The sequence below is a fragment of the Conger conger genome, chromosome 18 (assembly GCF_963514075.1).
Source record: "Conger conger chromosome 18, fConCon1.1, whole genome shotgun sequence".
NCBI classification, from domain to species: Eukaryota; Metazoa; Chordata; class Actinopteri; order Anguilliformes; family Congridae; genus Conger; species Conger conger.
The window spans coordinates 19,669,956-19,691,719 of record NC_083777.1 but is presented as its reverse complement, the minus strand read 5'-3'; the positions used below and the strand labels follow the sequence as shown (position 1 = coordinate 19,691,719).

Sequence of the window (21,764 nt, the reverse complement as noted above, 5' to 3'; positions counted from 1 at the left end):
GGTTAAGGTGAATGACTGGGATACGCAGGGTCGGTGGTTCTAATCCCGGTGTAGGGACAATAAGATCCGCACAGCCGTTGGGCCCTTGAGCAAGGCCCTTAACCCTGCATTGCTCCAGGAGAGGATTGTCTCCTGCTTAGTCTAATCAACTGTACGTCGCTCTGGATAAGAGCGTCTGCCAAATGCCAATAATGTATATCATTGAAACATGACGCAGTTGTATTAAAGACCATTTCTCAAACTTGCCAAGTTTTTGCGCAGTTTAATCTATGTATTCAAATCATTTGGAACATAACATGACCAGTAGGCAAACACCAAAGACAAGGTAATACAATGAGCACAATTCTACATTTTAATACTGCTTTTTGTTCCAGGGCAACTGATAGAAGTTATGCTAAATTTGTCTGTTTCAATACAATTAGCTTAGCTTGAAGCTAACGGTGCATTATATATGGCACCGTCTCTGGTGAGGAGCAATATAGGGAGAACTTTGATTTATATCCAAACTCCACCTGCTGCCACTGGTGCACAGATTTTCCACCCTGGCTTAAGTAAGTGAAATCCAGGGCCTGATGGAAACATACAGCAATGCCTTTGATGACAGGAGCCATCCATCTTATAATGTTAAGAACAAGCGCAAAGGTTAGCTGCTTATGTGAATGTATGCTGCTGCAAGTAAAAGTGTACTTATTGGTGATGGCAAATCACGTTTGTGGTTTAGTTTGGTCCGAAATTAATCTTTCAAATTCTTCAACTGATTTGTTGCTACCCGATATTTAAAAATGGCAGTTGGCTTGCTTGGATTCACAGGACGTTTGCAATGTACTATGCGGGACTTCTGGACCCATCCCATCCTGGTACCTTTGCTCTCTGGAGGAGCAGTGAAGTTTAGTTCAGAGAAGTAGTCACGTTACACTTCTGTTGGTGCTGGAAACGTATCCAGAAGATTCCGTGATCATGGTTTTATGGTACAGTATGGCATGGCGATGGAAAATGGACATTAGACTGTTGATCTTGCCTAAAAGAGCCCTGACACTCAAAAGCTGGTATCCCTCAAGCCCTGCTGATCGTTAACTTTGATTTCACTGTTTTCAGTGTCAATGGCCAAGTTAGGGCATTATTTGTTAAGCCGAATGTTGAAAAACCACACGCGATGAATCTATTTGGCTCCTTTGTAGGATGCAGTAAACAGGGTTTCTGGGAATGCTGAAAGAGTCAGTGTCAGGGCTGTTGTTCCTTCACCACAGAAAATTCATCAGCTTCATATTAACTTTCCTTCAGATTAACTTTTTCTAAATTGTCTCTAGTCTACTCCTCAGACTATTTGCGAATGAAAAGGAAGAGCAAGAGTGAGAGTTGGCCTAAAGTGAAATATTGATTGCATCCAAACCATTATATATTACATAAGTATTTCCCTCAGGGTCAGCAAGCAATAGGAGCCTATTTTGATTTGGTTGCATGGGTTATGTGGGGACCACCCTTGTTTGAGACCACAGGTATTTTTTTTTTATTGACTTAAGACTAGACTTGAGACTTTATCACTTCATATACTGAGCTTGGGTTTGTTTTCCAATCACTAGTACTAACTCCAAACTAAAACTAACTCCACTAAAAGTGGCAGGCAGTGATGCCTTTCGCCTATTGTGGGTTAGAGTGGGTGGGTAAGGAACTGTAGTGATGATGTATAGATCTGTGAATGCAGGGGAGCAGAAAGCTCTGAAGTTTTGTTTGCTTGGCTGCTTTGTGAATTTACTGACAGCTCCTGTCAACATAAGCAAGAAGCCCTCCAATGCACACACGATCACTGGCAGAAAACAGACAGGTCCAACAAACCCCCTTTGAAGAATCTGCCTTCTGTCTAATACCAGACAGGAATTGTTTTGATCGGTAGTTGAAATATTACAGGGCATTTTATTTTATTTTTTATTAAAAACCTGTGCGGTTATTTATTTGTGTAAGGTGGAATGTTCTTTTTCACGTGTATATTGCCAAACTCCTGGGAGAATAATTGTATAAATCCATAGATCATTTGTCTTATGGTGCACTGTGGTTATATTTCAATACAGGTTTTCATTTGTCCTATTTATGGCCCTTCTGCCAAGTATACAGCCTTCAAATATGAATCTATGACAAAACAAAAACGCTAGACGAGTTCGTGTTCGACTCGTAGCGCTCGACAATGCATTACAAATGTAATCTGGATGAACGGAAAAGTAGCGAACAGGCTCAGCCCTGTGAGGGTTAAAGGAGCACTCATGTATTGCTTTTCTTTTCACATGCCTTCCTCTTCCACTCCAGCGGGTTTTTCTGTGTTCACAGCCTTGCCGTCTGTGCTGCACAGCACTGCAGCTCGTTGGGAGAGTGAGTCTAAATAAAGCCCTATTGCTGGTGGCTCATTGTAGCTGCACAATGGTTTGAAGCAAAGATGATTATTCAGGCCGAAGACACACAGCTCAAGGCTCCTCTGGACATTTTTTTTTACATACATTATATTATAAAAGAGGTTTTCAAGTACTGTGTGTGTGATGTTCATGTACCGATGTGTCTGACTGATTGCTTTCACTGGCTTACAGTGCACTGCAATACACTGCACTGGGCTGGCAGGGAAAGTATTGGGATTGATTCTAGGGGGTGAGGAGCCTACATTATTGTTCGATAAAACTTGTGTTGGCGCTTTGCTGGCATTTGCTGTATTCAGACAGTCAGGAAAACCATAGAAGAAGAGTCTTGTTGGACATACTGAGGAGTTCTCATTATGGTCATTGACATGGTATGTTCCGTTTGTCATCTCACTAGCCTTAGGTTAAAACAAGGATGCAGATTGATGATTACATCAATACAAAGGTGAATCAGCATTAACTATTCAGTAGCACAAGCATGATTTTCAGTGACGTTGAGGCCATTGTAATATTGATCTGTTGACGGTCTGCAACAGAGGAGCTAGAATTGGTGGCGTCAGTACTGTAGGTGTGGAAAGCCTTGTGCGTATGTGAAAGAAGTGCATTTCTTGTCATTGCCTACAGCACTATCTGAGTTATTGCTGACAGTTACCACACAGGCAACAGTTTAACATTTCTTTTATTGGGTAAAATGTAAAAAGGCAGAGCTGCAAGGAGATCGGAGCTGGTGGCCTGACGGTAAAATAGATTTAGCTTGGCGGTGTATTAACCTAGGCCTGGAGCCTCAGACCTGTAGGGGAATTAGGCCTTCACGAACAGGGATTATAAAAAGCTATTGCCCTCTGAAAAGGTTTTCTCCCGCCTGCAATCTCCATCCCTTTTCAGGCTTTGGGTGAAGACCCCACACCAGTGTGGAGCAGCAGTCATAGATCCTCCATTTCAGGTGAATCACAAAATTATGACTTATCAGGAGCTTTTCACTGGGGCTGCGTGAAGAAAAACTGCCCTGAAAGAAAGCCATGCTAATGCTATTCCTTACTGCTTTGGTCCTAACCGGCAGAGTGTTAGCTGAAAATATTGTCATATATTGGAAAATATATTTACCTCATTGGTTATATATTCTTGTTATCTTGGAGACTTTCCTTATATTAATTACCATGATTAGAATGGTGGCACATCTTCCCAACACACCAAATCTTTTCTGTCAAACTGCTTAATCAGTCATAGGATATCAAATGATATCAAGTAAAACTGATAACAATTTTTGAAAGCACTTTGACCTCTCTGTATGAAAAGTTGTATGGTGGAGCAAGAGGCTTCTCTCTGTATGTCTGTCATTTACTCTCAGAGCTGTATGTAAATTATAGGGATTGCATATAGTATAGTTACATATGGGTGCAAAAATAGATGTTTGTTATTGATAGTCTCTTTGTCTTAACATGGTAAACATTAGAAATGTGTCTTCTGCTGTGCTTTTGAATGGATGTACCTCAGATACTATACCATCTGCTGCTCTTGTTTCTGTGGTAGTGGTGTTATACTGTACAGGTGTACTACTGTATGCTAAGGTTATGAATTAAAAGTGCTGATTCTTATTGCAGCAGGCTTAGCCGACTGTTTTCAGCGCAATGCAAGCGTAGCCGCAATTCTTAGTTTAATGCCGCCATCCACAGTGCTAAAATAGGAAACAACCTAAAAAGGTGTATCCTTTTTACCTCAGGGGATGCACAGGCCACGGCTGGGAGAAGTTATTTTTAGAGTCCCCAAAATGTTTTTTTTTTTTTCCTCTGGGCCCAGTGCAGGTGGTGGCGTTCTTATTTTAGCTGTAGTGCTTTGCCCTAAATCGATCATTGATGCATTAACCAGGCCGTGTTGCATAGCTCTGTCCCCGGGGATGTTCCCTGGTCTCATTGATGTAGGCCTTACCTCGCTGAATAACGCCGTTTTGCTGTATGCTCTGTTCCGCCTGTTTGCGGGTCTAACCTGCACGCTTGCACACTGCCAGTGAGTCAACAACAACCGCAAAAACCCCTCAAGTCTATTAATGGCTCACAAATGCAGTGCCTCCATACAAATGTAACGTTCTGCTCTCAATGCATTTCCTCAATTCAAATGCAACATTCTGCCTTCAAATTAAGTACATCAGTAAAAATGTAGTCATCTACCCGCAATTGCAGGATCGCTATACAAATGTAACCAATCTCTCCTCAAATGCAGTTCCTCCTTACAAGTGTAGCCTCATGCCCTCAAATGCAGGCGCTCCATACAAATGGAACCTTCTGCCGTCAAATGCAGTGCCTCAGTACAATGTAACCATCTACTAGTAAATACAATACTGCCATACAAATGTACTGTAACATCTACCCTCAAATGCAGTACTGCAGTTTGTGCGGTCACAGTACCAAGTGAAGTTTGCCATCAGATTGAATTGGAATTATACAATGGTCATGGCAGGACAAACACATTTGACAAGGAGGACACTCATTTTGCCTCACAGATGGATTGACAGTGACTTCCATTTAACGCAACACCACCTTCAAACGCGCCCAAACTATTCACTAAACTATCTTATGAACTCCTTCAAAATGCCGATGGCTTACATGCTGGCTAAGTGTACTGTACATCTGGCTTCCTGACGGGTGAAATGTTTTGTGAAACACCTTGTGCTGAAATTTTGCCTTGGTTTGCCCTAATTCACTCTGTTAGAAAATCGGCCTGGCATATCTCACTTCTGCCAAATGTTTTGGCCACAAATACAGACCAGCCCTGATTTTTAACACGTGCGGTTGTCCTGCTGGTGGTAGCCATCTTTTATCTTGTTTCAGGCTTACGGTAGGGCTTTCTTCACCAGTGCAGCGACGCAGTACGCATAGACCAGTATTGATATTCCATTCAGATAATACAGCACAAGATAGATTTGATAGGAGAACTGGTGGTAACTGGTAGCCTTATATGGTTGTTTTTGGGCATCGTTGTACTTTGGAAGAACCGGTTCGCTGTGCAACACTTAACTGCCGTACACAACCATCTGCCTACAAATGTATTTGGTTGACTGTGAGACCCATTGCATCTCTGCATCAGATCAATAAGCAACTGATCACTTTCTGAATGTGTCATCAGATATATTGGGTTTTTCATATGTTTTCAAAAATATTGTATGATGTTTTGAAACTGAATCCAAATGAAGCAGCAGTAAGGAAATGCACATATCAATTACTCTCACTCATTATTATTCACTTCATTTATATTTATGTGGTGTCTTGCTTTTATGTATAAATAGATGTTTTTTTCACCTTTGCTCTGCTGATAAAAGTGATTTATTCATTCCATGTGTCCTATGGGGCTTAACTGGGACATGCACTTTATAACGTGTGCTTAAAACTCTTTGAAAGTATAATTTAAAATATTGTCACGCCACTTTGTGACGATCAACTTGCTTCTTGAATGAGTGATGTTTACTTCATATCAAGTTTTATGTGGCTGGATATCCATCCTTGGCCATTTTTATTAAAAACATATTTTCCTGTAAAACATCAGCAAACCATGCAGGCATGTGCGTCAGCGGTAGCATTTCTGCTCTCTCTTTTCAGAATGATCTGAAGGCTGAGACTAATTTAGTATATTTTGTGATTTTCAGGGTCAGTTACAGTATGCTGACGCCCACTCTTCGCAATAATCTCTTTGGACGTAGAACTGTTTAATCAAACCAGCCAAATGCTGTTACACTAAAATAATAAGCAAATTGGTTGAGTGAATACACTAAAATAATAAGCAAATTGGTTGAGTGAATACACTAAAATAATAAGCAAATTGGTTGAATGGATACTACTGAGCTTCCGTAGCAACCTGCCATTACCTTGTGTGCATAGCCCTTCGCTTAGCAACTGATCTGAATTCAAATTGACCCAGAACAAAATATCTAGGCAGTGTAACTGTCCTAAAGGAAACCCTGCTCCATATTATTCCTCCTATGATTAATTATCATACCATTTGGAGTTTAAGCTTTTCCGTAGGACAACGCAGCTCCTGACAAAAGAGGGGTAAGAAGCTAGCTGAGATAACAATGCATGAATGAGGCTATTTTCTCCCGTGTGGTTGGAGGATGCAAAGTGACCTTGAACCAAAAGGTGAAGCAATTGTGTTTTTTTCTATACGCACATCAACCGATCAATTTTGCCATGGCATTTAAAGATTCTTCTTTCAGTCAACACAAAGATTCCTGATTTCTTTTCATCATATTTCAGTGCCTTTCTGGTATTGTATGTATCTGGATGAGCATGGTGATCCATTCACGCTGTGGAGAAGTGCACATATGTGACACCAGGTAAATGGTGTATCTTCACGTGGATCAAATCTTTCTTTTTTAAATTTGAAAGGAAACTAGAAGATCAGAGCTACAAAATAAGGTATCGCTTGTCGGGATTGGCCTGATCCGTTTTGGAGATATGGCTTGTTGAAGTATGTGTGTTTGACAGCTTATTTTTTGATAGCTACAATATCATAGTTTCACGCCACCTTTTGTGGCTTAGAATGGCTGCACTTTTATTAAGACCACCACTGGTGGTCGACACGTGCCTGGCGCTGGTGCTAGCAGCGTGACATCCGACCTATTTCACATCCGACAAAAAAAAATTACAAAAGTAATTTAAAAAATTACTTCCGGAGGAAAACAAGGGCATTTTTCTCCATTACTAGGTACAGAGCGTTACCAGTATTGTGGACAGCATTTTGTGACAGGATGCCCAAATGACCGGACCTCCTTATGTGTGGAGCTGTGTTATAGAGGGAGTCTCTAAAATTCATGTACCCCTCCTTTATGAATGTTTATTTTTGTCATTTATCTTCATGCAAAAGTACTTTACTGGGTTACTGGCTCTCCTATAGTACTATGAAGCCATTTTTCACAACAACTATTCTTATTAGCAATTCCCTGGTTCAGGCTTAAATCACAAGGAAAAATTGCAATTCATTGGGCATATGAAGGCCAAAGGAGGGAAGTGGGGTGGGGTGTCTTCAAACAACAACATTTTAATTTTAACTAGCAAAGCTCTTTTGTTTTTTGCTTACCTTTATTTTATTTTTTTTTACTAGCAAAGCTTTTTCAATGTTTCTCTTGTTTTTCTGCTGTGAGTAACTACATTTTGACACACTTTCATTCTTGTCAACCTCATGAATGTACTGTATTTCACTGTGCCCTAAAAGGCTAAAAATAACTGCCATCGGGGTTATCAGCAGGCTGTTCCTCTTCCAGCAATTTCCAGGGTCTTGGGGATGTCACATCATATCGTATCAAGGCAGGCTGTAGCCAACATATGTACACTGTGTGTCAACAACCCATGACAAAGCTATCGGAGCCAAACTAGTCTCCTGTGACTGTGTGGGGAGCCTATCTGATGAGCCAGTCTGATATTAATCTGATGGGGTTTGTTGCTTCTGAGCTGTAGTCAGTTTTAGTTCCTTAATATTAGTCTGAAATTTTGATTAAATAGCAGTCGCACTAAGCCGTTTTAAAATGTATACGGGAAAGTTGAAAGTGAAGTCTTACCGCAGACATTCTTTCAGAATAGATATGGCCAGATGGTTCATTACAGAACTGTCTCTGGTCTGGTATCAGGCTGATTCGATTACTTGGTATTTTTGTCAGGAAAGCGAAATAAAAAAGATCCAGTGCATTTGCTTTTTTCTTTTTTGGCTTTTAATGTGTTCACTAAGCCACAAAATAAAGCTAATTAAGCTTTTTATTTGTAAACTGGAAAATAAAGAAATAAAAAAGATGTTGTTGATTTCACAGGGTCTTATATATGCAGTAATTTGACCCATTATTTTGTTATCATATATTATGGAACTGCATATTTTCTGTGAAATCATTAGTTCAGAATGCTTTGTTGTTTAAATGACTTAACACAAATTGTCAACCCAATATTTGTAGCTATGGCATTTTAAATTATCTGTAGAATGACTTGGTGCATGAAATGGCCACGTTTGAAGTATTTCAGCCCTTTAAAGGGGGAAATGAACACCAGGCCTCCCACTAATTGCCCTTGCTTATATCACATGAACCATATTGGTGCTACTGTGCAAGCTGTGCAGCTTAATATTTCTCTTAAATAATGTGCTTAACATATCATTCCAGCTTTGCATCACAAGTACCTACTTCTGAATTCAGTCTGTAATATTTCAAGCAGAATATCGGGACTGCATTTTTTTTCGATATTATTTTTTTAAATAACTTTTTGTAGTCAATATGCTTCTCTCAGCTTTTTTAATTGATCAGTGTGAGTCTGAGAGAACCTTACTCTGTTACATTATTTAAGGATCTTTAGTCAAATTTCTACACTGTTTAAGTCCAGTATTTGTGTATGAACATGACATGGCTTAATGTTAGTATTAGTGTAATGTAGTGTGTATAGTTTGTTTGGCAATGTCAGACCACAAACGATCTCAATCTTTAAAATACAGCCTTTAAAAAAACATCATCATAATGAATGCAATATGCTATGTGTACAAACTAAATAAATAGTTTTTTTCTCTCTCCCATAGCCCCATAGAATCCTGTCAGCATTTCTACAAAGACTTCACGTTACAGATCGACATGGCGTTCAATGTCTTCTTCCTGCTTTACTTTGGCCTTCGCGTAAGTTATACTAAAATGCATTTGTGCTGTTGCCACCCTCACAGATATTGCAAATGTAATTTGTCTTTATTGTTTATTGAGCTATATTTGCGCGTCGCATAATGAATGTTGTGCTTTCATTAATACAGTGGTGTTCTTTGAAGAGTGCAGGTTCTGACTCAAGCCTTAGTTACTGAATCAGAGGCCCTGATTGGACCCTGTGGTTGCCAGGTCTCAATCAGCAGCCACTTGAAACATGTGTCTAAACCCCTCTAAACACTAGATATTCAGGGCCTAGAGTGGACACTCAAACATAATGTTCTCCACTGCTGTCCAATTATTTATTAGCTGAAAGATCACAGAACACAGGAGAGAATTTATAAAGAGATTCTCTCCTGTGACAGAACACCTTGTTATTTCAGTTCTTCCTGTTTCCTGCACCCCCATTAACTGTGCATGCATCCTCCATTTCTCCATACTCCCAAAATGAAATAACATTTAAACAGAACAATTTTAATTATTGAAATAATGATCATTTTATCATCTGTGATGTAATCAAGCAGGCTATGGGTCTTTTCTGCAGAACAGTGTGTAGCATTATCATATTTTAAATCATGCAATATTTTTATTTTACCATTTATGCTAAATACATAAAATGTATTCTAGAATAAAACAACAAGTCAACAAGTGTCAGCTTGGTGGTTCCTGTGTAAATATACTGTACAAACACCTGTGTTTTTTTCCCCCTGCAGTTTATTGCAGCGAACGATAAACTGTGGTTCTGGCTGGAGGTGAACTCAGTGGTGGACTTCTTCACGGTTCCTCCTGTGTTTGTGTCCGTGTATTTAAACAGAAGCTGGCTAGGTGAGTCCCGTCTGTCCGGCTGTCACCCCTTTTCCCTGTGTGAGAGTTTGAGTCCCCTTTGGAACCGCTAATCCTGGCAGACCGTCACTCGAACACCGTAAACAATGTCTATAGCCTACATTCGGACAGAAGGCTCAACGTTGAAAAGTAACTCGAGCACCACCTGCCCGGTGCTGTGAGTTGTAATAATCTCTCTATGTCACTTTAAAGCTCTATATTACCACCTAGTGGTCTAAACACTGCATCTCGGTAATCTTTAATAAATGGCAGAGTTGCCCAATTTCAGGTGGGAGAAATACTCATGCTCATCGTTCAGTTTGTTTCATAGTAATTTTATGTTCATGCAAGCCAAATAGGCCTATTTATCTTGGTCTTGGTGCATAGCTTTTCAGTGCAGTAATAAATTGATATGTAAAGGTCAATATCTGGAAGCGTATCAGATGAGTTGAGCACACCACCGAAATAAAATTTGGTTCCAGTGGCTGGTTCGGTTGCCAGATAATTTGCCTGTGCTGTCATTTCCCATGGTGCTGCTTGGGGGACGGTCCAGTAGATGTGCAGGGGTTTGGCTGGGTGAACATTGGTTTGCGTTTTGCTGAGCAGACTCCCCTGATCCTGTGTGGGGATTGTGGGAGATGTTGTGCAGGGTTTCATTCACGGTGCGCGCACTGGATTGTGGGAGACGTCGGCCGAGGTTTTGGTCACGGCGCAGGTAGTGGATTGTGGGAAACGCAAAGACTCTGTGGAAGTCTCAGTCACGGCTCGGGGGCTGGCCTGTAGAGAGACGCAGCAGCGCTATTTGTGCTGACACGATTAACGGATCTGCGTCGGGCCCCCCGGGCTGCTGAACCCTGCGGAGCCTCTGTCCGAGGGCCGGTCCCGTCACCAAGGAGGGAGATTTGTTTGCCCGCAGCAGAGGCAGGGGGGGGGGGGAAGTGTGTCGTCATGCGACAAACTACTCCGTAAGGCTTGTGTGGCACTCCACTGACGCATTGGCACGTCGGTCCGTGTCACTGCTCAACTGCGGCCTTCTGGAACGTTCTGCCACGGTTCCAGCGTCCGGGTGTCACTCTAAACGGTTGCTCTTCCTCGGTAGTAAACCTTACTTTCATGAACGTGTTTCCTTTGCTGGTTGAGGCCGCCACAGACAGGAGACTGCTCAAACACTGCTTTTGAATGACAAGAACTGATAACTCCTTGAAAGTGCCAGTAAATTTACAAAGTCAGCTTTGGTGCTATGTACAATATGTACTGTAGTGTAACACAATTTGAAAATATGAAAACATTGAACTCCTGCACACAGTGTATCCTGCAAAACTGTCTTTTTTTTACACTGATAAAGGTTTGTCTCTGAAACATTTGTTATTCATTTTTTTTGGCAGGATAGTGTGTGGGAGTTTCATCTCTTTAAAAATTCTATTCATCTCCTTCAAGCACCTCTTTTTTTTTTTTACCTGTCACATGTACAAACCTTACTCTCTTGTTAGTTAAACCATTACAATTGTACAGTGTGAGAAATATGCAATATCATAATAATAATAAACTTTATTTGTATCGCACTTTTCAAAACAAAGTTTACAAAGTGTTTTACACAGAATAAAATAAAACTGTAATGTCATTAAAATACAAAACAAGCACATGGAAAAAAAAAAACAAGTACAAAGGAATTGGTAATAACAGAATTAATGCCAGCTAACAGCAGCATAAAAGAGGCAGCATAAAAGAAGAATCAAATAAAAGAAAAAATCTAATAAATATAAATAAACTCGTCCAAGACTAAAGGAATGCCGCCCTATAAAGCGTGTTTTAAGAAGTGATTTAAAAGAAGACCTTATATCAGCCTTATATCCTCAGGCAGGCTGTTCCAGAGCACTGGAGCACCCTTTGGCTGCGATCGGGACTGCCAGCTCTCTGTCAGCCAGAGGGGGTGCTGTTGCAGTCATGTAGGGAATAGCCTGCTGGCTGAAGACACTCCCACCCTGATTCCACGGCCAATAATTTGCTGCTCTGTGGGACTCCAATGCACAGTCATCCCCGGAATGTTCCGGACCGTGAGCCTATCACGGCTTCGGGTCCTGTTCCTCACGCTGTTGAAGAGATGCAGTGTAATGACTGCACTCACATGTTTACACCACTGTCACACTTAGCTGGTGATTTCTTAAGCTTCTATCTGCATGGTTGGGTTTTGCTTTCCAGTTTAAGCACTGGCGATCAGTAATGGTGGTACTCAAATGTGTCATTTTTTTTAAATCGTTTTATTTTTGGTTGCAGTTAGGATTACACGCGCGTTTATCATTAAATCCATAAATCGTTAAAACACTGAAAGGACGTGAAAAATAAAACAAACAACAAGAAAAGGTACTCCCAATTTTTAATCATGATTTGTGTGTTTTCCCTGCTTCCCGGTTTGGAATGTCTCGTCAGCCATAATTAAATTTTCCCCAGTTTGGAGAGAATTAATTGATTCGTTCAAGTTCAGCTGGGTTGTTGTCTCTGCTGCGGCCTCCTCTGCCAGGGTTTTGACACAGTCTCTGCTGTAAACAGCATTGTGCCAGCAGTGCCTTCGTTTCACGCTGCAGTCCCCCGGCCAAGCTGCGCAGACTGCAGTGGAGAGGCACTCCTGACGCCACCAAGCTTCTGGAAGTCACTGCAGGCCTGTGCGTGTCACTCAAAATGGCCGCTCTTCCTCGGCAGTAAACCTTACTTTCATGCACGTGTTTTCTGTGCTGGTCGAGGCGGCCACAGCCAGGAGACTGCTTAAACACTACATTTGAATGACAAAAACTGATAACTGAGGCACTCTGATGCAAAGCTGTGAATTTTCCTATGGTGCTTTCACATGCTCAGGGTTTGATGCTAGACTGTGGGGAGGCCCAGCCGCACATGATTACTGTTTGTCCAGTAAGGGTGCCGGACACATAAATACCCTGCCATTGGCTGCGTTAATGCAGCTGTAAATGAGGTAATAACCTTAATGACTGAATGCAAGCTTTCACATTTATCAGAATGCAAAGTAGATTAAGTACACATTTCAGTTCCGTATGCTTATTTCCATGTATACTTTAGAAGTCTGGATGCACAATTAGGCAATTAAAAGATAAACCAACATTTTAAATACATTGGAATGTATTTCCACCATTGGAAATGAGGAATTTTTCTTACTGGGGCGTACTTAGAGATACATGTTTACATCCAAATTGTTCTTGATTATGGAGGGAAGTGGAGGATGAAATGTGGATTTTAAAATAAACTCGAGTTTATATACGGTACTCAATATCTTTCTGCCATCTGGTGGCTTGTTTCATGTAGTGGTTGATAAAATGAGTTAATTAAATAACATTTTAAACTTTTGCGAGGAGCATAAAGCCATCATTGACCATTCTCCTCTATACCTCAGAATGACATTTTATTTTACAAGTCGCACCATGTGCTCTGGAACAGTGCCATTATTAGAATTTATTCCATACAATCCCTTTTTATAGCCTGATATTAACGCAGCGGTTCAGGTTGAGTTTGCTGATGGCTGAAGCAGTGCCCTGGCTGCAGACCGTGACCTCTCGTTGTGGACCCGGTTCCCTGAGGAATCCCTCCAAGTTCTCAGAAACAGGACCGTCATTAAACCAGCCCCTTCCTGCTCTCTCCAGCGCGGCTACATCATCAACAGTGATTTCATTAGCAGCAGGTTCTGCAGTCTCTCCCTTATGGGTATTGCTATATTCCAAAAATAGGTATGACTGAAAACTATTTATGAATAGATTAAATCTGTTGTTTTGTAAAATCTTTTGCGAGACATGGTTCCTAACAGTGAAACCCCAAGTATAGATTTTTGGGCATTTTATTTTTACTTTTGACAAGATGTTTTTGTGCAGTGTTTGAGTGAACAAAGAACAAATTCTTGTCTTTCTTTCTGCAGTTGCTTCTGGTGATAACATTCACATGCACATAATTTTTTTTTATTTAGTATTTTGTGTTATACTCCTTAATCAGGTATCAGTGAATTCTTGGCCTTCCGCATAACAATAAAAGAAGAATGAAATTACTGCTTTTTTCAGAAACAATGCAGAGGTCATTTCTCGGACTTTTCCACAAGAGGGCACTGTAATTTTAAATTACATAATGAGTTTTACACGCTGGTTACACCGCACAAAACAACATTAATGTGAAAACCAGATGGGATAAATTAAATTAGGATGAAAATCTGTTTATTCCAGTTTGCTCTTAAAAATTATTATTATTATTTATAAGCTTCCTTCTCTTGGTAACAGAATTGTAGGACAATATTGAGAGTGCTGTATTATATTAATCACTTTATTCATGACTCAACCGATTGATAAGGTCTGTGCTTTATTTGACATCATTTGTTTACCAATATACATTTTCCATTCAGAACTATAGCTAGAGTGTTGTGGGGATTTAAATATAAAAAAATTAATAAACATATTCACGTATATGAAGTCCCTTGGCATTGCCCTAAGGCACATTGTTCAGGCCCCGGAAATCTGTCAGTCGTGCCCTATTCCCACCCCCGAGTGTGCACGTTTAAAAACAGGGATGAATTCATTTGTTTCATACGCCCTCGAAATTGTGTCCAAAGCATCAGAGTAATTTTGGTCGCAAAGCCCTTTTTTTTTACTTAATATTTTTCATAAATGAATCTTATAACAGCACTGGTCGTGTCCTTGTCCTTACTAATGGCTTTTAGCTGTGGGTGTCTGTGGGGATTAAACCAGGATGGAGCTCCACAGACAATCATCGGCTTGCTGATTAAGAAAAGAGGACCAGTCAAAAGCCCTTTTCGAACAGAACTAGTTTCTCCAGCGGAGGTTTGGTAGGCTTGTGTATGTCCCAGTGATATTAGTCCCATCCTAATTGATCATGTCTGTATTTTTCACACACCACCTTGGTGAAGTTTAGCCATTACCGACTATTTTTCAGTCAACTCAGAGGTACTCTGATAAATGTATTCCTCTCTGAATTTAAACCTTGATTTGAAACCGGTGAGTTGCGCACACTTGTTTTTGTGCATATGCTTTGACTGCTATCGGGTACTATAGGATTGTTTCCTTCATTTATTTATCCTAAAGCGCAGTGATACAAACTGGTGTGACAGTCTGATGGATATCATTGAGGTTTTACACACTATCTTTCCCCGACTTCACTGGCATGGGTAACATAAAAACAGCTACTGCCGATCATCTCTCTATATGCAGAGGACGAAAAAAAATGTATATGTATATATATATATATGCAGAGGACGACAGGGCCTATGCTTCCGTCATAATGGTTACTGTTACATTGAGTATTGTGACACAGAGAATTGTCTTGTATATTTCAGTTTGGAGGTAGCAGTAGTTTCTGTGAACTTTTTCCCCCAGTTTGGAGGTACTGTAGGTGCAGTTATTGTGAGCTCTGAGTCTGTAACATATTTCAAGGTGTTTTTGCAGTAATTAGTGTTTCCACAGTTCATTTTGGAGTGAATGCGTCTTTCTCTGAGCACAGAGGCTTCTCAGTTCAGAGGAGGCAGTACTTGGTAAACAGCACTTGAGAAATAATAATTTGTGATGATTATTTTCCCCTCTCTTTTCCAATTCTGTCTCTTCTGGGTAAATCTCCCAAAGTGTTCTGTGATTACAAAAAGCATTTTGCCAATAAAACCTTAAACAGAGCATTACTGGTGCTTAAAATACCCCGTGAGCTGTTTTTCTGGCAGGGGAACAGATTTGGGAAAGGAAGCGTAATGCATTTGGATTTGTCTGGTCAGAAATTGGCCGGAAATGACAGCAGCTCCAATGCGACGCGCTGGATGTTCGCTCTTTTGGGCGATTCCCAAAGGAGCTTACTCTGTAATATCCTGATGGACGAGGGCTTTGGAGCGGCTGTGCCTGACCCATCGCCACTGGGGAGGCAGGAGCTTCTGTTAAAGGCAGCAGGTTCGGTTCCTTCTCGTAGCGCGCTTATGAGGTAGACACGCCTGTGCGTGTGTTGACAGCGGCGAAAGCGTGTTATTGTCCCAATAAAGCCATCGCCGCACCGAGAAACCGCACCGTACTGCCGCGGAAAGCGTAGCGGCGCGCTACGTTCCCGACGTCCATCCGAAACTGGAGCGCGCTCTGAAGGGCGGCCATGATCCCCAGCAAGATCCTGGTGTACAGAAGGCAGAGCGGCGGCACACGGACCCAGACCCTGCAGAGCGCCAGGAGGCGAAAAAAGTCCTGCGCCGATTTGTTCCAGAACGGGTACCGGGTCAAGTTCGGCCACGGACTACCCACCGAGAAGGAAGACCTGGACAATCTGCACTTCTCCCTCTCTTCCTGTCTCCAATTCCTCTGTAACTGGGGTAAGGCTGGGGGCGATATCAGCACAGTGAGGCGTCCAGATGGAAGGCTAAGGAAGAACAAAAAGTATTCTGTCGTTAAGTCCATACTTTACAGTGGCATTGGTGCACGCGTTCGATTTGGCTCTCAGGATAGACTAAAGGTGTAATGGCTCTTCAACCAACTCACCATTGCCAAACTTTGCAACCAGTACTGTGTTTAATTAAACTGATTGAGGGTTGAGCATTTCAATTTTGTCATGACCGATTCTAATCTAACCTACCATAACTAATGGTGTTTCAGCACTGGAAAAACAGCTAATAAATTATCAGTGTAAAACATAAGTCTGATGTTTATGCCATCTTAAATGTAAGAGGCCTTACTGTACATGTATGCTAGCATGCTGAAGAACTTAAGTAATATTAATAATCAGTCATAATAATAATACTGTACATGTATAGTTGTTTGTGCCACCCGGGGTGAATGTGAATTGGGGTGGGGTGGGGACATCTGTGTATACAGGCTTTGTCTGTGCAGCAGGTGCTGCAGTGAGCTATAATCTCTTCCTGGATTCATTTGGAGCCAATCAGAGACCAGACACTCACAACTACTGCAGCGAGTTTTGTATTAAGCATAAAAATGGTCTCTCTTTTCCTACATTTGCGTTTAGCAGTGGGATAACTTATTTGGTTTGGGTTTGACATAATTACACACACATGGCCTTCATGGGAAAAGCATTGCACATATTTGTCTAGCATTTTAAGATTAGCGTAAAATGTCACATAGTCTAGCATTATATAACCATTCAGGTAATCAGATAACCAGGTTGTCAAATAAACTAAATTTAATGTAAGAAGTTCTAACTATTATTATGCTCAGTAGATTAGTTGCTCTAAGTTGTCCTACTCAAATATTTCAAAGATCCATTTCCTCGTAAAACATCTGTTGTTTGCGTATCCAGTCATTTAGATCACATAAAAAACGATTGGCTATCGTTTTGAATGCATTCTGTTTGCCCTTGATAAATTGAGAAATAGTTCAATTATAATTTGAACAAAAGATACATCTTCCAAGGCTAGTGTTGCTACAGAAAGATTTAGCTCAGTTTAGGTGGCAGGTGTTGAAAAAGGCGAGCCGTGTGCAGGAATGTCTCCCATAGGCCTTGTAGAGGTTTTGTTTGCGCTTGAACAACTTGAACACACAGATGGAGGTGGTGCTACTCTGTAGACCCTGCTTGACTGGGAGTGAGCAGCCAGAACAGGCTGATCAAATATGACCCATTTACAAGTCTAACTTTTACTTCCATTTCTTTGCTTGATTGTACAGGTGTAGTTTTGCAACCGCAAACTGAGTTTGCAGCTCTGTCCTGTCCAAAATCCGACACCCTCTCAAATTTTTTATTTAATCCCCGCCTCTACCATTTCCAAAATGGCAGTTGGTCCCTGTGTAATATCTATCTGGAGATGGGATTTTGCTTTAATCTTTATGACAGTGATGTTGATTTGGTTTTGAGTGTTTTTTTTTTTTTTTTGGATGGTTTTGTTCCCCAGATTAAAAAATGTAATTGAATGTTATTTTGATTTTTCTCTTGCAGGTCTGAGGTTCCTACGAGCCTTAAGATTGATACAGTTCTCAGAAATTTTACAATTTTTGAATATCTTAAAAACAAGGTAAGTTTGCTATTATCTTTCTTGCAGGGGTATGCATGAAAATGTCCTTATGAATGAAAGTTTTCAGAAAAAAAAAAGGTTTTATATAAGCGCATTGATTTTACTTTCGCAATTGATTTGTAATTTGATTGTCCAAAATGGTAGACTATGTACTGAGTCTGTCTTCTCAAAGTTATTTCTGTCGGAAACATTTGGTAAGAGAAAATGTGACCCATTCTATCATTATCAGTCATATGAATTTCATATGAATCAATGTTTATGTAAAAATGTTTCTTTTGGCCTGTTTTAGGCTTTCATCTTCATTTTGTAGAAAAATATCTGGCTTTCATAATCTGCATGTCTTAATGCCAAATTCAAAATAAATATATAGTTTTTCAGCTTTTAAATGCAAGATGGTAAAGTGAAAGTAAGATAGTTGTGCATTGTTTGGAGGCTAGCCAGCTTGTCACCGTTCACAAACAACCAGCTGTGTTCGTGCCTACATGTTAATGTATTTGCTTTCATGGTTTGTATGTCTTAATGTCGAAAGTAAATGTTCAGTTTAAAAATACTGTCTTAAAGGGTTTATACATAAGAAGGCACCTACTAAATTCAGACCGAATTAGTAAACAGCTTGTGTCCTCGTGTGATAGGATACTAGGTGCTTACTCTTTTTCAGTCCATATCAGCTGTGTAGTATTTGGTAATGGTTAAGAAACTGCTTATAACCTATATGGCCAGTTTCACAAGCACAGACTAAATGGACTGGTCCTGGACTAAACTGAGTTTTGTATGGAGAATCTACATTGAAAATTGAATTTATTTGCACAGTAGGCTTTATGGGCCAGTGTTTGTGAAACTGGCCCATAAAGATATAATTTCAATCCCCAGATAGGACCCTGCCCCTTCAGTAAGGTACTTCACCTGAGTTGCTTCAGTGTAGTATATGCAGCTCTGTGAATGGGAACTATGTAAGTGTTGTTTAGGATTAAGATCAAGTGTTTTTCAGACCCCAAAATGAGGGGCAAACTTTTAAAAAAAGCACTTCAAAACATCTCTCTGTTCATTAAAATTATCTTCACTTTGCCCTATAAAAATAGCATGCATGTGCATAAAGATAACCCATACTTAGTTTAAATGGAATAACCGATGTTCTGTTGTTATTCATGTTGGGATGTATTTTTTAGCCGTGTTTCTATTGGCAGCTACAACTTTGGCTCCTTCCACCAAAATGAGCTTTTCATGTCTGCATCGGCATTCATAAAGCAACTTTGAGTGCATCCAAAATCCCCTCTGGCATTAATCACTCAACGCTCTCCAAATATACTGCTTCATTTTGTGGTGTATTGAAACATTTAACAGGACACTAAATACAATATAGCTAATTAATAATACCCCTTGTCATACTTTTCTTGAGCTGTGTAAACAGTTTATTTTTTTCGTTCATAATGAATCTCAATGAATCATCTATTATGTAATCATGAATTTGTGTTGAAATATGGCTAATTACCCCATAATTGGCCTGTTCTTTCATCGATAATTAATCTTTATACAACTTGTCACTGCAATACACATTCATGCATTCCTGGATATTAGGATTCTGTATATACTTCAGAATTAGCATGGAAGTGCAATCTTTCATTTTGGAGACTTTCTGAAAATGAAGTGCTGTGTGCTGAAGCTCCAAAAAGATGGAAAAACACTGCAGGTCACGTGTGGCATGTTGCATTTATTAGACTAAAAGTTCTTTTTTTTCTCCCAACAGTAACTCCATCAAGCTGGTGAACCTGTGTTCCATCTTTATTAGCACATGGCTAACGGCCGCTGGGTTCATTCATCTGGTGAGCGACGCATCGGAGCTAAAGGCTAACACAACGCAAACACTCCAAATGTGTGCCAAGCTCCAGGCCAGGACTGCATAAACAGTCCAGATGTGTACCTTGAGCTCCTTTAATTACGACTATGGAGTGGCTGTAGTTTTCCATCAAATTAAAAAACTTACTGTACACGTGCACATTTAATTGCATTGTACAGTCACTGATATAGCACTAGATGGCAGCATAACCATTGAAGCAGAAGCCTTCTGTGGTCATCTTTGCAATGTAGACCGCCACTGGTAAAGAAGGAGTTATTTTTGCATGACCTATTAATAATAATTATTTCTATCTTTAGTACAGATTTGCATGCTCTGGCCTCAGGAAACAGCTGCTGTGTATTTCTGTTTATGAAGCACTAAAGACAGATTGATAATGTGTTGAAAACCATTTCGATTCCATGTGGCATTATGGTTGTTAAATGTGCTGCCTCTGTCTGCATTTCAGGTGGAAAACTCAGGGGACCCTTGGGAAAACTTCCAGAATTCCCAATCACTTTCCTATTGGGAATGTGTCTACTTACTAATGGTTACTATGTCCACCGTGGGATACGGAGATGTCTATGCAAGAACTACCCTCGGGCGCCTGTTCATGGTGTTCTTCATCCTCGGTGGTTTGGTAAAAATCCATTTTCTGTCCAGTCCCCCCCCTGCCCCCCACCCTGCCTACTAGTGCTGCTTGCCTCTATTTTCATTCTACCCACCCACCCCAGTCCCACTAACCCCAGTAAGTATGGCCACTGAGTCATCCCCTCTCCACCTCAATAGTCTGTATCTAGCAGTAGCCTACATGTATTGTTTCTTGATGTCTCTTTACCATTTTTACCATATTTAACTGTTATCTCTTTTTTTCATGTAGTTACATGATTTATTGATGTTGGAATTGGAATATATTTTCAAACATAAAAGTAAATCTCATAAGACAAAAAGTTCAGCATTTTATATGTCATTGAATTGATTAATGTGAGACTTAGACACTTATGAAATTTAATAATGTTGTTGCTGTTTTGTTTTTTGAAGCAGTTTGCGGTTTCAGGATCTCCCAAACTCCCGTGTTCCTTTCCCAAATTCCAACAAACACAGTGGCAGGCTGACAGACCATAGGTCCGCCAGAGGGTCGCCATAGCAACCCCCAAGCATGCCACGCTCATTGAAATAGCTGTCAGTATATCAGAAAAAGAAATATTGTTAACTGTGAAATTGGAAACAGCTTAGGGCTAACAGATAAATTCCGTTGAAACCATTTTCTCAGAAGTCCCAGAAGTTGGTCTGGCATTTCTTATATTCTTTTTTTGTCTGGAGCTTAATTATTCATTTTAGGGATAATGTTGTGAACTGTCAACAGAAATCAACCTAGTCTTACCTGGTTACAGTTTTACGGAACAAAGTACAATCTAGACTGATAGTAATGGCTCTCCTCTCTACAGAGGATTCTGTCGTGAGTAAGAAGGCTTTGGCTTTGGCTTTGGCCATTTGACCCCTCTGGAGTTCACATGTACTTTTGGACAGCAGGGCTGTGAAGTTTGGCTTTTATAGCGCTCCTAATGAGTCTGAATGGGTCCAGCAGCTGTGGGCCATCAGGCTGTCCTATCTCAATCAGCCTGCCACATCATTAGTGTTTGTTGGACGAAACATGGCACGTAGGTTATTTTTTTCTCCACTTCATCAGTTTTTTTCTGTCACAGAGTGACAGTGGCAGTCAGCTGTGCTAAATTTAGTGATATTTCTCCCCGCTTCCCAAACCCGCAACCAAACTGGGGCATTTTTCTGGACCAAAAATATTTTGCTTTGTTTTATTTCTTTTTTTCAAAACGGTTTGACGAAAACCTTATTGGCTGCATCTTTTTTAAGCTGCTCGCTCATTTTTCATTGAGACTTCTGCAGCCCGCTGTCTGCTGCCTTCATCCGCCCCAGTTTCCTTGCCTTAAACGCACGTTTTAAAAACGTTTTTTTTTCCTCTGGACGGATCTAACAGCTTTACTTTCTCAGATGGAGACGCGCGGCCCCGCCCGTCCAAGTCTCCGGCCTCTTCTTTAGCCTGTTCTTCTGTCT

At 40.6% G+C, this 21,764-nt stretch overlaps 1 protein-coding gene across 17 annotated transcripts in view; it reads left to right on the top strand.

The window, feature by feature from the left end:
• The window catches only part of kcnma1a (potassium large conductance calcium-activated channel, subfamily M, alpha member 1a), a 168,428-nt gene that overhangs the window by 85,911 nt on the left and 60,753 nt on the right, over positions 1–21,764 (top strand). For all 17 annotated transcript variants that reach the window (XM_061228784.1, XM_061228791.1, XM_061228792.1 and 14 more), the window contains 5 exons: positions 8,940–9,033; positions 9,765–9,876; positions 17,785–17,860; positions 19,605–19,680; positions 20,161–20,331. In XM_061228784.1, the coding sequence (XP_061084768.1) occupies positions 8,940–9,033; positions 9,765–9,876; positions 17,785–17,860; positions 19,605–19,680; positions 20,161–20,331 (529 nt within the window). The remainder of the gene's footprint in view (positions 1–8,939; positions 9,034–9,764; positions 9,877–17,784; positions 17,861–19,604; positions 19,681–20,160; positions 20,332–21,764) is intronic.